Source organism: Eleginops maclovinus, chromosome 5 (assembly GCF_036324505.1).
Source record: "Eleginops maclovinus isolate JMC-PN-2008 ecotype Puerto Natales chromosome 5, JC_Emac_rtc_rv5, whole genome shotgun sequence".
In the NCBI taxonomy this organism is placed as follows: domain Eukaryota; kingdom Metazoa; phylum Chordata; class Actinopteri; order Perciformes; family Eleginopidae; genus Eleginops; species Eleginops maclovinus.
Genome location: NC_086353.1, coordinates 28,268,550 through 28,283,125, shown reverse-complemented (window position 1 = coordinate 28,283,125; position 14,576 = coordinate 28,268,550). Strand labels below are relative to the sequence as shown.

Here is a 14,576-nt window from a genome sequence, read left to right as displayed (position 1 = left end):
TTTTGCTTTAGATCAACTTATGTTTAATTAGTCACAACCCAAAAGAAAGAGAAACAACAAAAAGTTTTTAAGTCAACAATCTGCAGTCATCATAACATCATATAATTCATCCATCGCAACATAGCAAATCTCAACGTTATTTCCCTCTGACTAATAATAATGCCAGACTATACAGGGACATCGCTTTTGTGCTTCTTCTAAAACAGTGTCATTGTTTCTCCTCATTAGAATCATTGGCAGCCATTTGGATATGAAAGTGTGTCATGCTTGAGAGTATTCCAGGATCTAAAGTGGAGTCACGTTGTTGAGTTGAGTCGAAGCCAACTGAAATAGTGTGAGAGGAGAGGTGAAGCACTGAACTGAAACATGTGATGTACAAATGGAGAACGATGTCAGCACCATACGGTCAGGAGCAGGCCCCCCCTCGGCCTTTACATACATAACATAACTGATGAACAACAGTCACATGACATGTAGTGATCTCAGGTGGAGGGGCAGTGTCACATTCTGTCAGACTCAGCTCAGCCTCTGAACCAGTTCTATTCCTAAAGGCTTTATACTCTGTAAATACTTTAATAATGGCTCATAATAATTGACTTTTGTTATGGGTTTATAGATCGAGTAAAAACCCATTCACCCTTTGAATGTCTGTAAGGTAAAAATGCAGTGATACATTTGAATGATCCATTCAAGGGTTTCCACAGCTTCAGGTGAACGGTTCTTGATATGTTCCTCAGCTAAGACCTCGGACCTGACACCGGATCCAAACAAAGATGATGTGAACCAAGACGGATGTTGAACCATATTTCACAAATTGTATTTACTTGATCTCAAATTACAAAATGTATACTTATAAGTAGTCTTTCCTAGTCGTTCTGCATGAATATGTGCAACTCTGATGCATCAGGCTGTGTGTGTGAAGTCCAGAGTAAAGACATGCTGGAGAGGATGGCTGCTGATGCTACAGTGACTCCTGTTGGTGGAATGCAGATGGAGCTTCAGGTGTTTCCTGATAACCAAACATCACTGAGGTCTTTACTCGCTCAGATACAGCTCCAGAAAACATTAGGAGACCACTGCAGCATCATCAGTTTCTCCGGTTTTACTATTAATACGTATGTCTTTGAGTTAAATGATTTTTTAAATTTGTTTTTTATTGTAGCCTATTCTATAAACTACTGACAACATTTCTGTGTTGGAAATCAACAGACACTGGAATGGCTGCCATACATGTAGAGATAAAGATTTAAGAAACATTTGGAATGGTCTCTTCGTTTTCTCAACTCTTAATTTTTTTTATTTTTCCGAAGCTGTATGCATAAGGTTAAATTCAGCAACTTGATTTAGAAAATCTATAGTTTGAAAGCATAAAGGAGTTACTGATAACATCACACATACTAAGTGAAGGATTTATGAAGGGCTTTAAAGATAACCAATGAGGCATCAGCACATTATTTACTAAGCAGTGTTTATTCCGTCAGTGAGAGCTTCTTTAAGGACTGCTGTGATGCTCGGGGTACACAAAAATCAATTTTTCTTTTACAACCTTTGTTGATTAGTCTTATTTTTCATAGACTGTCAGAACGACTTCAAACTCTTGCAAATATATGACAGTCTTTAAGCTACAACACTTCCTGTTAAATAAGTCCGGGCCTGTGATCCACCATTCCTCTCTCTGCAACCAGTATCTGAGCAACCCATAACACTTCTGCCCTATTCTTCGTCAGTCAAAGATCGATCAATCATACAATGTCTGGTGGCTCTTTCCTGGATAAATTATTTTCCCCAAACAATGCTTTTAAATATCTGTAGTATTGTAAGAATCGTCCTCAGTGTGAATACAGTGGCACTGATATTAAGGTCACTGGGTTGGCCGACCACAAAGCTGTTGGTCACATGGTTCGATGAGGTTTGTCATGTTGCAGACAAAAGATGTTCTACACAGACTCCCTTTAAATGTTATTATACCTGCTGTAAATAGAACTACATTTTCCATGAGTCTTTTGACATACATACATCATGGAGATGTAGTTGTGAAAACTCAATGTACACAATCAGCTATATGAAGAAGAGATTGTGAACAGGAAGTGGGGCGAAACATTCTGAAGTGCATATCTATGAGCGCTGACAGGAGAAAGGATTTAGATTTTAAAAGCACCTTTTCTACCAGATAAGGGACAAGAACGCTGCTCAAACACATTACTGATGAAATCACACACACACCTGTGCCTGTGTGGGTCAGTTATTATTATTCCATGGATCTTGGATGATAATGAACAACTGAAACTCAGGAAACTCAAAATAAGGTTTTAAATAATAAGAAATGGTTTAAATAATGTGTTGGCCACATTAACTCCATTAAATCGTCTCTACAGGTAAAAGCCCCTCCTCACAAAAACAAATAAACGTATTATCTGGGCAACAAATCCTGAAATATAAAAATGAACAGCTGATAAAACCTGTGATGCTGCTGTGTCGTCATGGAAACAGCCCCTCCTTCAACCACAGCACATCTACCTTCTGGCTTTCTTCCTTTTCGCTGCATGTACACCAATTTAATGATCAGTTTAGATGATGACATCACTCAGAGTTCTCTCAATGATTCCCTTGCTGTGCACGAAGAGGCTTGCAGCTGATCTGGATTCAGGTCTGTCCCCTCAGGACGCAGAGTGGATACATGTCCAACGTGTGTAGCAATGATGGCATTTGGCAATAAAGACAACCTCCGTGGCAGCAGCCCTGCATCCTTCCATTTCTCCTACTTCAGCGGATATCTTTTTTGTGTGTGTGTGTGTGTGTGGGGGGGGGGGGCTACAAAAAATGCAAAAGATAATACTTTTCAGATTATAATAAGACTTGTAATGTTTGTGTTCTGAAGCAGCTGAGAGGAGATGTTAGAGAAAACATGAGAGGACAGTTCACAATAAGGTGTGTTTTCAGAGATGGTACTTCACCTCTGAATTATCTGTAGTATCTTTATATTTTACTCCATTAAACTCCACGCGGCATATTTATAGTCACTGAAAGCGATAGTGATATCACATGTTCTTTTTGTAATCATTGACAAGAATCAGTTCAGATTCAACAAGCAGACGTGGAGAGGAGAGGGATGGAGAGGACGAAGGGATGCTCTGTTTCAGGTGGATGCAGACGGAGGGGTACAGACGGTCAGTGCCAGACATCAGCAGCTCTCCCTGTCTGCACTCACCCTACAGCTCCTTAGAACAATCTAGATTGTCATTACTTTCACTCCATTTTACTCGCTCTTAACTGATCTGTACTAGTGCAGAGTGGCAGGCTAATCTACCTAAATCTATGTTTTGCTGGGAATGGTCATATTCCAACAGGCCCCATAAGACATGTGGCAACCTAAGCTTTTTAAAGTAGGAAGGGCTTTGACATTCTGAGACCTCAGTTCTGTGACTTTTATTTGTTGACCAGGTGTGCAATCTGTAACTAACGTTTGTCGCCTAAGCTAGATAGCTAATTCATGGTTTAGCAAACATCTTCCGGTTATTGTAATGTCTTTCACTTGGTAGTACTGCACTGTTGCATTGTCTTGCTAGCTATTTGTAACTGTTGTGGAATAAAATGCATACATGAAACTACAAATGTGAGATGTGCTAAAAAGGACAGCGAATAACAACTGAACATGATGCCTTTATGTCCAGTTAACTGTCGGGTCCAAAAAGCAGACAGGCTTTGTGGAAGGAAATGTTTGTTAAATACATATCCATTTCTTTTTGCTGCTCTGATTATTTTATACATTGGATCACATGATCAGAGCTCAACAGGAAGCTGTTCACACCATCAGAATCTCTTCTTTATCAAAGTTACAGCTAACAATCTTCTTCCTTTTAAGAAAATGTGTGACTTATTTCTGTGACGCGTGGGGAACAGATGAAGGCTAACAAAGTGTGGTTTTTAAATGTGCTTTGGCTCAAAAGTGGAGTGTTGCAGGGGCTTATATGAGGCTTACAGAGGGACATTTACAGCTAACTATTGCTCCTAACCCAGCACAAAAACTGACCTCAGAAATATCTCAAAAACTTGTTGGCCTGGAGAGCTTTTCCCCCTCTTCAGGAACGCTTTATTTAATGAAATGATTACCAATTCTGAGAACAAAAACCAGAGAGGATTAACTAGTGCAGAAAACAGGGAAGAAGTTTCCACCTGTTCACACTTAGCTACTGTGTCAGTGCTTAGCTAGCCAGCTGCGCTAGTTTAGCAACAAGCATAGCTAGTCACTTCGCCTCGCCACTTCCTGCTGCGACAGGCTTTACACGGACCGAGATGACAAACAGCTGCAGCAACTCGCCTCTTAACGTTATCAATAAATAAGAAAAATGAAGCACTGTCATCGTCACTAGGTTCTTTGGTTGACGGAAATAAAGTGTGAGCGGATACACTGGGGGTCCCTCTGCCACAGGTGATATGCATAAAGAAATATACCTCCCACAGTAACTTGATAGTATGTCATTGTTTGGAACAGAGCAAGCATTTGTTTAATCTTAAATGAACTTAATACAAGAGACATCTTTGTGACAGCCATCCCTTTGCCAATTTAATTGCATTTTATAAGCCCAAGGACATAAATGTTCTATACGAGTCTTTTCTCAATGCAGACTGTGCTCATGAACAACACGGTGAAGCAGACAGGTTCTGATGAGGTGTTACAAACGGGAATGCACTTGTGTGTTTATAAGGACTTTCTGATTGCCAAATAGCAACACACACACGCACAAGAAATGGAAGAGTAGAGAGGGGGCGATGGAGAGAGGGCCAGATACAAGTGTTTTAACACTTAAACATAACGTAACAACCTGAGACTAGTGTGGGGGAGTCATACGGGGAGAGAGATAGGGAGAGTTTAAAAAACTTATTCTAGAGGAGAGAAATAGTGCAACAGAGATGAATAAAGCGAGAGACCTCTCAGCATGGCAGAAAGGAGTGGGGGAGGTAAAATACAAGAGGAGAAGAGATTGGTAATAATGGAGAGAAGAGGACAGAGAAGTGAGATAAAAGAGAGGAAGAATTGAGACAAAGGAGCAGTGGTGCTTTCATGAGTACGGCTGTGGGACTCCATATCCTGGTCTGTAGATGGGTCTCCCTGTGGGGGACTGAGAATTGGAATAAGGGGGCCCGGCAGGGTAGCTGTAGCCCCCATAGCTGTAGGAGGCCGGATAGGGTGCGGGGCCACTCTGAGGGTGGCTGGGGGTGTACTGGCCGAACGCTGAGCCTGGGTGTGGGGAAGGGAAAGAGGGCTGGGTGGGGTAAGGGCAAGCAGCTGAAGCCGGAGGCCCAAATGCGGGCCTGTGGCCAGAGAAGCTCCCCCCCGGGGTGAAAGGAGACCCAGAACCTGGGTACGGAGGGAACTGTGACGAGGGGTTGGCTGGGCCGGAGCCTGATGCTGCCGCAGGTGGATGGTTGGGTTGGGAGACAGGGTAGGGGCTGTAGGGGAGGCCAGCAGGGCCCCCTGCAGACGAGGAGGCGGGCTGCGAGGCGTTCTGGTAGCTGGAGGACTGAGGTTTGGAGTTTGGCTGCTGCTGATTTGCTGTTGTTGCCGTGGTTGTCGGTTGATTCCATGGAGAAGGGGTGGCATCGGGGTCTTGGCTGATGCCTGTCGTTGAAGTCATGGCGTTGGGATTGCCATCGCTCCTCTGTCGTAGGATCTCCTGGAGTTTCTCTATCCGCACCCGTCTTTTGTGAGCGAGGGAGCGCAGGGAGAGGAAGCGATCCAGGAAGCAGTCCAACGGCAGAGAGCCCTCCAGAAACTCATCAGCCAGAGCCTGCATACAGACGCACATCAAGGGACAGAAACGCTTACCGAAAGCAGATAACACCAGTAACAAGTACTGAACCCTGCAAAACACGGAGCATGGTGTGTCAGTGATATCATGATGTGCTGGGTGCAACATACTGCAGGGCTACAGCTTCATCACACACTGCCTACCATCTGGATTTGTACGTGTGGATAGATAAGGACTGAAGTTTCCCACAGCCCTCACATTTACATTGACTGTGGTGCAGGGGACAAATGTATGCGTGTGAGAGTATGTGTGTGTGTGTACCTCTGACTCTGCCTCAGATTTGCTGCCCTCTGTCTGAAGTCTGGAGAACAGAGCCTCTGGCGACACCTGACCCACCATCCCATCTGAGGAGGAGACAGAGAGAGACATGCAGGTTATAAGCAGTTTTTTCAAATTCTGTTTTCTTTTTAACAATTTCTAGAATTGAGCTTGGGAAGCCACTTGATTTAGAATATGCTGCAGAGCTCATTTGAATGTTTTTACCAATGACTGTCCCCCTTGCAAGCTTTAAGTTAATATATTAATGAGTTCTACTGACTCATTTGTTGTGTGCAGCTCAAGAGACGGACCCCCATTTATAACGCACAATATCACAAAAAACAAATTTGCTTCAGGGGGGTTTGAGTGTACCGCATCTACAGCACCCGACTCACCCGCAAAGCACTCGGCATTGCGGGGGACCCCACCCACCCCTCCAACAGCCTCTTCAGCCTCCTGCCTTCAGAGGGAAGGTTCCGCAGCCTCCGCTCGAGTTCCACCAGGCTGAGGAACAGCTTCTTCCACCAGGCGGTCAGGATGCTGAACTCTCTCTCTCCCTCCCTCACTTTCTCCTCTCACTCTTTCCCTCCCTCCCTCCCTCTCTCGCTCTCTCTCTATCCTTCGTCCCTTCCTCAATCCTCTGTCTCTCTCTCGTCCCTCCCTCCCTCTCTCCTCTCGCTCCCCCTCTAGCACTCCCTCCCTCTCTCTCATCTCCCTCTACCCCCGCTTCCATCTCTCCCCTGACCTCTCCACCCTCCGTCCCACCCAACTTTCCTTACAGCCTCAATGGAAATGTACCAGGACATTAATCCCCCTCCCTCACACACCCGTCCCTCATCCAGCACCAGTCACTTTCTATTCTCCGCTGCTACTGAAAATGTACTTTGCACTAAGTATTAATTGCACTAAAGACCTATTTGCACTACTGTCAAACTGTGTTGATTGTGCCTAACATATGTATATATTACTTAGTTTTCTTTGTATACCCCGTTTTACTCCCCCCTTTTTTTTTCTACGCTCTTATCTTTTTATGTTATATGTTCTTATATATTTGCACTTTGGGACTGCCAGAAACGGTATTTCAATTTTCTGTATGTATAACACATGTGGACATTTTGACAATAAAGTGGACTTTGTCTTTGACTTTGGCATAAGACACCCTCAGTCCTCTGATCATTGACAGGGAAAAGCTCCCCAAAAGCTATTAAATATTTATTAGACATATTTACCGTATTTACATATTTCCTTTACCAATAAACTGATATTCAGTGTCCTATTTCCACACATGCAACACAATAAAAACTATAAAGAAACTGTTTATCACTAATCAAACTAAAATTAGTGATAATTGTTATCCACAGTTTATGTATTATTGGTGAATGCATTGGGAAGCTTAGCATTAAAATGTAATACATTGGAAATAGTCAAATGATAATATTGAATTAAACCAGCTGGAATATACAATTTATTCTTCAAAGTGTCTGACATTTATGATAACTTAAATAACTAAACATACACCTTGGACCAAAGCCTTTCTCAACTTTACATTGTGTGGTTTATTCTAATGTGTTTGAGTACGGAGAGTATTTTAAACAAGTAATTGTTCAAATGTGTATTCTAGTCGATGTGGTCTCATTTATTTCACTCAGTAATCGTAGCTGTGATATATCAGAACAGTGTCTGTGTTTCAGCTGGACTGCAGCAGAGCCGCCAAACATTATCTTTAGACATTTTCAAAGTGTGCTACCAGCTGCTCCACAGTTAGAACAACCACAGCTCATGGGTCACTGGTTCCTCTCCACCTCTCCCATTCATTCCTCCTCCCTCAAGGTGAAGACTCACTTTGTTTTTCCGTACTGTAGTTACCCCCTCCCTCCCACCCTCTTACCTCTGAGGGAGCAGTGTTGTCTGTAGGTCTCTCTGATGGCCTCTAGCTGAGAATATCTCTCCACCAGCACCTCCTTCTCTGACTCAACACGGGGCTTCATGTCCAGGTTCTGTTCAGCCAGGCTGCGGTTTGATGCCAAGGCCATCTCTCTCTCCAGCTGGATGTTCTGGATCTGAAGGGAAAAGGACAGGCATCAGATTATAGCAGTTTTACATTTTAGGAAATTAGTAGATAACACTTAATTTAGAGGGGTATTTTTTGTGTTCATGTTTTGCATTGCAAATATCAGTATTTAGTGTGTACAACTGGGTCAGTATCACAACATTCAAACGTTCTTTTAAGGGGGGGCTTTCCCGTATCAGCTGCAAGGATCAGGACAGGTTGTTGGTATGCTGTACAGATTTATTTTTGGTGTATCTCCTTCTAAGAAGAAGCAATTTACAAAAGCAGCTCATATGTCAATGGTTTGGAAGGTCTTCAGCCTGTGCAAATTGTAAGAGGAGAAAGAACCTTAAAAAAATAATTGGAAATCAAATAAAGGTCGAGCAGCATATTGCCAATAGAAAACTGACAAAACCCACTAAATCTGATGTAGGAGCCAATTCTGTTTATTGTTGGCATTTCAGTTTATTTTATTGTTTAAAATGTATTTTCAACACTTGGTGGCGGGGATTAGCTGCACGGGGTTAACCAAGAGGACAGCCACAGGAGAAGCTGCAAGGGAAGAATGTAAAACCTTTGTTTTAGTCCTTTTGATATTGGATCAACGGAATCAAATATACAAAAAGTTTAACAGAAAAACAGACATCCAGATGATAGGTGCTGGACAGAAGAACATGTAGAAGAAGGAAAAATAAACTACACGTTTGATAATGCTTTGAGGAAACTTAAATAGCCCACCATCTTTAAGAAAATTAAAGTAACTGGCTTATCGCATTGTACTATTCTACTACTACATATTTTTTTATAAATAAAGCAGCATGTATCTTATATCGTATTGCATACGAATGCCTTTAAGCAACACATTCATTTAAAGGAATACTTATATGTAATTGAAATAGGATCTCCTGTCTTTGACAGGGCAATGATATCATAAACGTGTTCATTTCAACTTTCACACAGGCTGGATTGTATGTACACATTATGCTTCCATGTTTTTGAATGGTCATATTAATATAACTCTGTCGTTTTTATGTAAACACACTCATACTCAAGAAACCCTGTCTTGATTTACCAAGGTAGTACAGTTTAGCAGGCTCGCATTTTTAGGGTTATTGAAGCCAGGTAGCACATAGATAACCTTGGTATGTTGAACTGTGACCTTTCTTTATTTCAACTGCAGAGTTGTGCAAAAAAAATACAATTAGAAGGGCCACACACTTACATAAGTAGGAGCTGTCCATTACAAACATATTGTTTAACATTTCTCCACAATGGTTACAAGGAAAATCCTTATTTACTGTCCACTCACTTTGAGTTTAAAAAAAAACAAAAAACAAGCTGTTCCTTTCATTAGCACTGCATATTGGATGGTCTGTGACACTCTAAGGTTTAAGAAATTATAAATCAAATCCCCTCTTCAGAAAATTCGTTTATCTTAGGTCGAGTATATTTGAAAGCTATAACATACTTGTAAAAATGGAAGCCTTATATCATGTAAATCATCCTTTTTACCTCGTCAGACTCCAGAGCCATAGACTCCACCTTCTCCGGGTTGTCCAGGAGCTCCTGAAGCTCTGATTGGCTCAGGTCCTGGAGCTTCTCCATTTGATTTGCCAGGATGGCTGTCCGTCATAAAAGAACCAGGAAATAAGAGTTTAAAACAATGTTTTGAAACGGAAAGTGATAGTCAAATGCCTAACGTTTGTATTGTTAAGCTGCTAACCTTGAGTAGACAACGATTAGCAATGTACTAATCAACATATTGAGAACAAATCTGAACAAAACAGACCCTGTCCCCTCCTGCCACTCCCTTAATAAAATAGCAACCGATGGTAACGTTATATGACAAATGTGGTAAATGCTGGTCAAAAGTAAACGCTTGGGATCTCGAATGCTACATTCTGTACACTGTTGGTTTACTTAATAGCTTTTATTTAAAAAGCATACAGTCAAACTATCGAGGCAAGTGACTGCAGGCCACAAACAGAACATGCTGTTCAGACTAACACTTTGGATAGCAGAGCAAAAACACGGCTGAAAATAAAGTGGTACTTACATGACGCTAGCAAACCCAGTTCAGCCTGACACTGAATGCTGGTGACATCCAACACCACCTCGTTATTTCAAGTGACAGCTGACGTGACACGTCCTCAGAATCTCCGGCCAGCCCTTACAAAACCCCGCTGAACGGAATGCTGTCGAGTCGTTCTTCGACGCACTTGAAACGGCAGGCCAGCTAGTTCCTCGGCCGACGTGCAGTCTGCTCTGACGACTAAGCCTTCAGAGATGTGATGACAACAGTCCGTATGAAGCCAATGTCAGGCACTGAGCCACCTCAACTCCGAGGGAAGCCCAGCAATCCCGCGACGGAAAACGGAGTGAAGAATGTCAGCGATCGCTCCTGACGATAACAGTCCAATGTCTCTGTATTCCGGTAATGCTTAATTTATTAAACGGAACACTTCAGTCGACCTATAATGACAGAAAAGGACCAAATGTTGGATAAAAATAGGAAAGTTTCACTTCACACTGACAGAAACGGCTGCCATTTTAGGAACCATCGACGTTCCACTGTTTGAGGGGGGTGTTTAGATACATTAAAAAATATTTTTAACATCTCCGTTAAACCTTACCAAAGTCCTAGTGCATATTAACTATATTTAAATGCTTACTGTTGGGTCAACAATGTTGGTGTTTAAATGTTATTTCTCGGCCCGTTATCCCTCTGGATGTCCCCTGTGTGGCCGGGTAATGGTATGTTCCGATGCTCAGCTGATGTAAGGGAAACCCCTGTGACGGTAATGTACGATCTACTGCAGCCACTGTCAATGGTAAACTTTACAAATGGTAACGTCTTTTTAATTGAACCGACAAAAAAAATGAATTCATTGACCAACTCTTTCAAAATGCATTATCTATATCACCAAACCTCAACCACATCCTACTTTGCACGTTTACAGAGGCCAATATTCTTAAAATCAGAATCAGAATAGTTTTTTATAAGTAGGTGTACACATACGAGGAACTTGCTTTGGTGTATGTGGTGCATACAAATTCACAGAAAAAAAGAACACGTAGACAAAAAACATTTGTTATGATAGCAATTTAAAAAAACTATTTTGGGACTATTATAACAAATGAACAATATTTACATATGACAAATACTATATACTGTATGTAACGTGGAGAGCTGTGCTGATTTAAAAGAGGTAGTGTGGAGAAGAAATGTGCAGGATTTACAATTTTAAAAAGAACAAAATGTTGTTCACATGATGTGCATAAAAGGAAATGCATAATGTTTCTGGGGTGGATAAGAATCAGTGTCGGGGGGGTGTCGGGCCTTGTTGATGAGGCCGGTAGAACAGGGGAAGAAACTGTTCAGGTGGAGAGAGGTTTTTTGTCCTGATGGAGCGCAGCCAGAGGGGAGCGGGGTACACAGTTTATGTTTATGGTTTAATCTTTCCTGTATCTGCAGCGTACCAGATGGTGATGGAGGAGCAGAAGTTCACCATCATCGTTTTTGGCAAGTTGAATTTCTTCAGCTGCCGCATCCTCTGCTGGGTTTCTTTGGTGAGGGGGCTGATTTTCTGCTCCCATGAGGTCCTGGGTGATGATGGTGACCAGGAAGCGGAAGGACTCCACAGCAGTGACTGGACTAAGAACCATCTCTGCTGACTTTGGAGCGTTGAGGTTGTGGCCCCTGCACCAGATGGCCGATCACAATCTGTAGGGAGATTGTCCCCACCAGAGATGATGAGTCTGCCTACTCGTCATCACTGGGGACGAAAACGGTTTTCTCATAAAGATACACTCTGAACGCCTCATTTAATTCCTTTACTACCTTGATAGAAGACTTATGCTACGTTTTTTTTGTTAAACCTACAAGAGAGCCCTCCATATTATAATTTGCCTAAAATGTTGGTAACCTAAACAGTTTGGCTGGTCCACGTTATTTTTTACCAGAATTCTGGGAAACAAGAGGAGCATGCCCCCCAATGTCTGTAAAGTGTGTCATTTTTGCTTTTACCTTTCTCTCCATTCCCCAACCCCATAAAGGATGTGTAATGTTTATCACCACCAACCACATCATCAGAAGTCCCTCTCCAAATGACTGAAAAACTTCAGTTCATATGCATAATATTTAGAGCATAGCTTTGGAAAGAGCCAAGAGTTTAACAGCCTGATAAACTGTTCCTGAATCCACTGATTTGATATTGATGCTGTGGTTCCTACCGTGTTGAGTGGAGTGTGGGGGTGAAGTGGGCATTGTGGGATCCTGTGGGCTTTCTCCCTGTGCCACTGGGTCTGAAGGTCCTCAATTGATGGCTGCTCCAACCTTGTGATGTGCTGTGCACATCGGAGTAGATCAGTTATGCAAAAAAATATTGCGAGAGTACAAGTACAAATATGTGAATGTAAAGGGTTGACTACAACTGTTATATTTCTATATATGTAGAGGTAATATAAATGTTTGTTTAGATAGTGGTTTTAAGGTTCCCCAAATCCATGAATCAATTTCACCAAGGAACACTGTTAAAACAAAACTAAGTAGAGCCGCTAGATGGCAGAACAGAAAGTCAAAAACGGGTTTATTGTACACATTACACACAGGAGGGAAACACGTTGCCACGTGTTGACTTCAGGGAAGAGAAGGAATCTTCCAGTTTGTTTTTTCCCCTCATTTCTGACAGCGGCAGTGGTCCTGGTATTTGGGAAAGTGTGTCTGCAGGCTTTTAATGTTGTCGGGTTTTTTACAGGATGTGCACAAGTTAACAGGAGAGGTTCTTTTGATTCCAATATGACATAATCAAAAGGTTAATTTTATCGTATATATACGGTTGAATTTCATAAATATATTTTGACCCTTGAAGATCAAATCATTACTCATGTGTATCACATGCAAGAGAACTAAATGTGAAAGTGACAAAAAAAAAACATGATAAAGACCAGCAAACCAGGGTATCATATCTGGATTTTTAAGCATCACAACAGGAACACACATCTCCACAACAGCCTGTTGTTTTCAGCACCCGTGTTTAGTGCAGTGTGTGCTTCCTCTTCATTACTAAATTTATTTTGACTGCAGCTGGACCCTTGTCCAAAATAACACCACAAAGAAATCAATACAAGAAAAAACTTTATTGATGCTATACAAACATTTAGAAGAATCATCCAGTCTCCCTACAAATAACAGGGACTGTAGAGCTGTGTCCCCTGGACCGACAACAGGACTGCAGTCCATGTGTTCACTAGAGGAACTCTTAGGAAGTTCACACTGACTGGGCAGGCTACTTGATTAGTATGACAGAATTGTGACAACAGTTGATCTACAGTGATGTTAGAGTTGTCAAAAAATCATATCCTAAAGATGATGCTGATAGTGCCTCACCTTTGATTTCTTACAACACTGTAAAACAAACAATATATGTTAGAAAGTCTAAAAAAAACAATGTAAATAGAAAATAAACCGTTTTAGGGGAACCATCAGACTGCCAATAAGTTTAAGGACAGATTACCTGATGATGACATTGTTAGGTGAAATAAACACTAAAAATGAAAAGATTCATTAAGCACAAGTTTGAGGGAAGATATGTTTGAATATTTACATACTTACAGTGAAACATTTTTGTCACGTATTTATAGTTTTTGCATTGAAGAGGTTAACCAAACCCATTTTGAGCTGTGTTCTACGCAAATATAAATGAAATATGTTCAATTGTTAATAAGTCAATAAATGGCACCTACTGAGCCTGAGAAACACACACACCTGAGAGGAGCTGTGTGTATGATTGTTGTTATTGTGTGTGTGTGTGTGTGTGTGTGTGTGTGTGTGTGTGTGTGTGTGTGTGTGTGTGTGTGTGTGTGTGTGTGTGTGTGTGTGTGTGTGTGTGTGTGGGGGTGTGTGGGTGTGTGTGTGTCAGTCTCTTTTCAGTGTTCTGAAGGCGTTCATGGACAGCAGGCCGTGCAGCAGAGCGGCTGCAGTATCGTACAGCAGCAACAGCACAATGTGACTCCAGCAGTAGGACTGCAGGAAATAAAAACACACATCACACCATTATCATCATCATCATTATTTTCCCAAATGCTTGTCATGTGTCAGTCATAAAGAGTGGTGCACTCTCGGTTATCTTGTCTTTATGTTTTTACATTTTGGAACAAAGGGTATGAATATGTTGAGATAATGCTGCTAAACAAAATGCGTAGGTAGCATAAACATGTGCAACAGATCTTATTGTCTCCAATCCAAATGAAAATCCTGTTGCTCTTTGTCGATGGACCCCTTGCGATGCTAACTTCCTGGTCTGCCTAAAAACTGCATCATCACTGCACCACTATTAGAATTATTATTATTATTATTATTATTATTATTGATATAGGTTTTATATTTTTGTTTTTCTTTGTCTCTGCTGGAAAAGAACAGATAAGTAAAGTTAGTTAAAAGCAAAGTTTGACAAAAG

The 14,576-nt window shown here is 41.6% G+C and overlaps 2 protein-coding genes and 1 long non-coding RNA gene across 3 annotated transcripts in view; 1 reads left to right on the top strand and 2 right to left on the bottom strand.

Annotated features, from left to right (window-relative positions):
• Positions 1 to 10,678, bottom strand: vps37c (VPS37C subunit of ESCRT-I). The gene is made up of 5 exons (XM_063883575.1): positions 10,175 to 10,678; positions 9,631 to 9,740; positions 7,957 to 8,128; positions 6,072 to 6,154; positions 1 to 5,789 (listed from the first exon to the last, which is right to left on the bottom strand). The coding sequence occupies exons 2-5, from the start codon at positions 9,721 to 9,723 to the stop codon at positions 5,061 to 5,063; spliced, it is 1,077 nt and encodes a 358-aa protein (XP_063739645.1). The 5' UTR covers positions 9,724 to 9,740; positions 10,175 to 10,678; the 3' UTR covers positions 1 to 5,060.
• Positions 9,894 to 13,880, top strand: LOC134864532 (uncharacterized). Its single transcript, XR_010165847.1, has 2 exons — positions 9,894 to 10,552; positions 11,594 to 13,880. It is a non-coding gene; the product is annotated as an uncharacterized LOC134864532 (long non-coding RNA).
• The window catches only part of si:dkey-9i23.16 (uncharacterized protein LOC571915 homolog), a 7,758-nt gene continuing 6,420 nt past the window's right edge, over positions 13,239 to 14,576 (bottom strand). Inside the window, exon 6 of the mRNA XM_063883580.1 lies at positions 13,239 to 14,143. Within this exon, the coding sequence (XP_063739650.1) occupies positions 14,036 to 14,143 (108 nt within the window). The 3' untranslated portion in view covers positions 13,239 to 14,035. The remainder of the gene's footprint in view (positions 14,144 to 14,576) is intronic.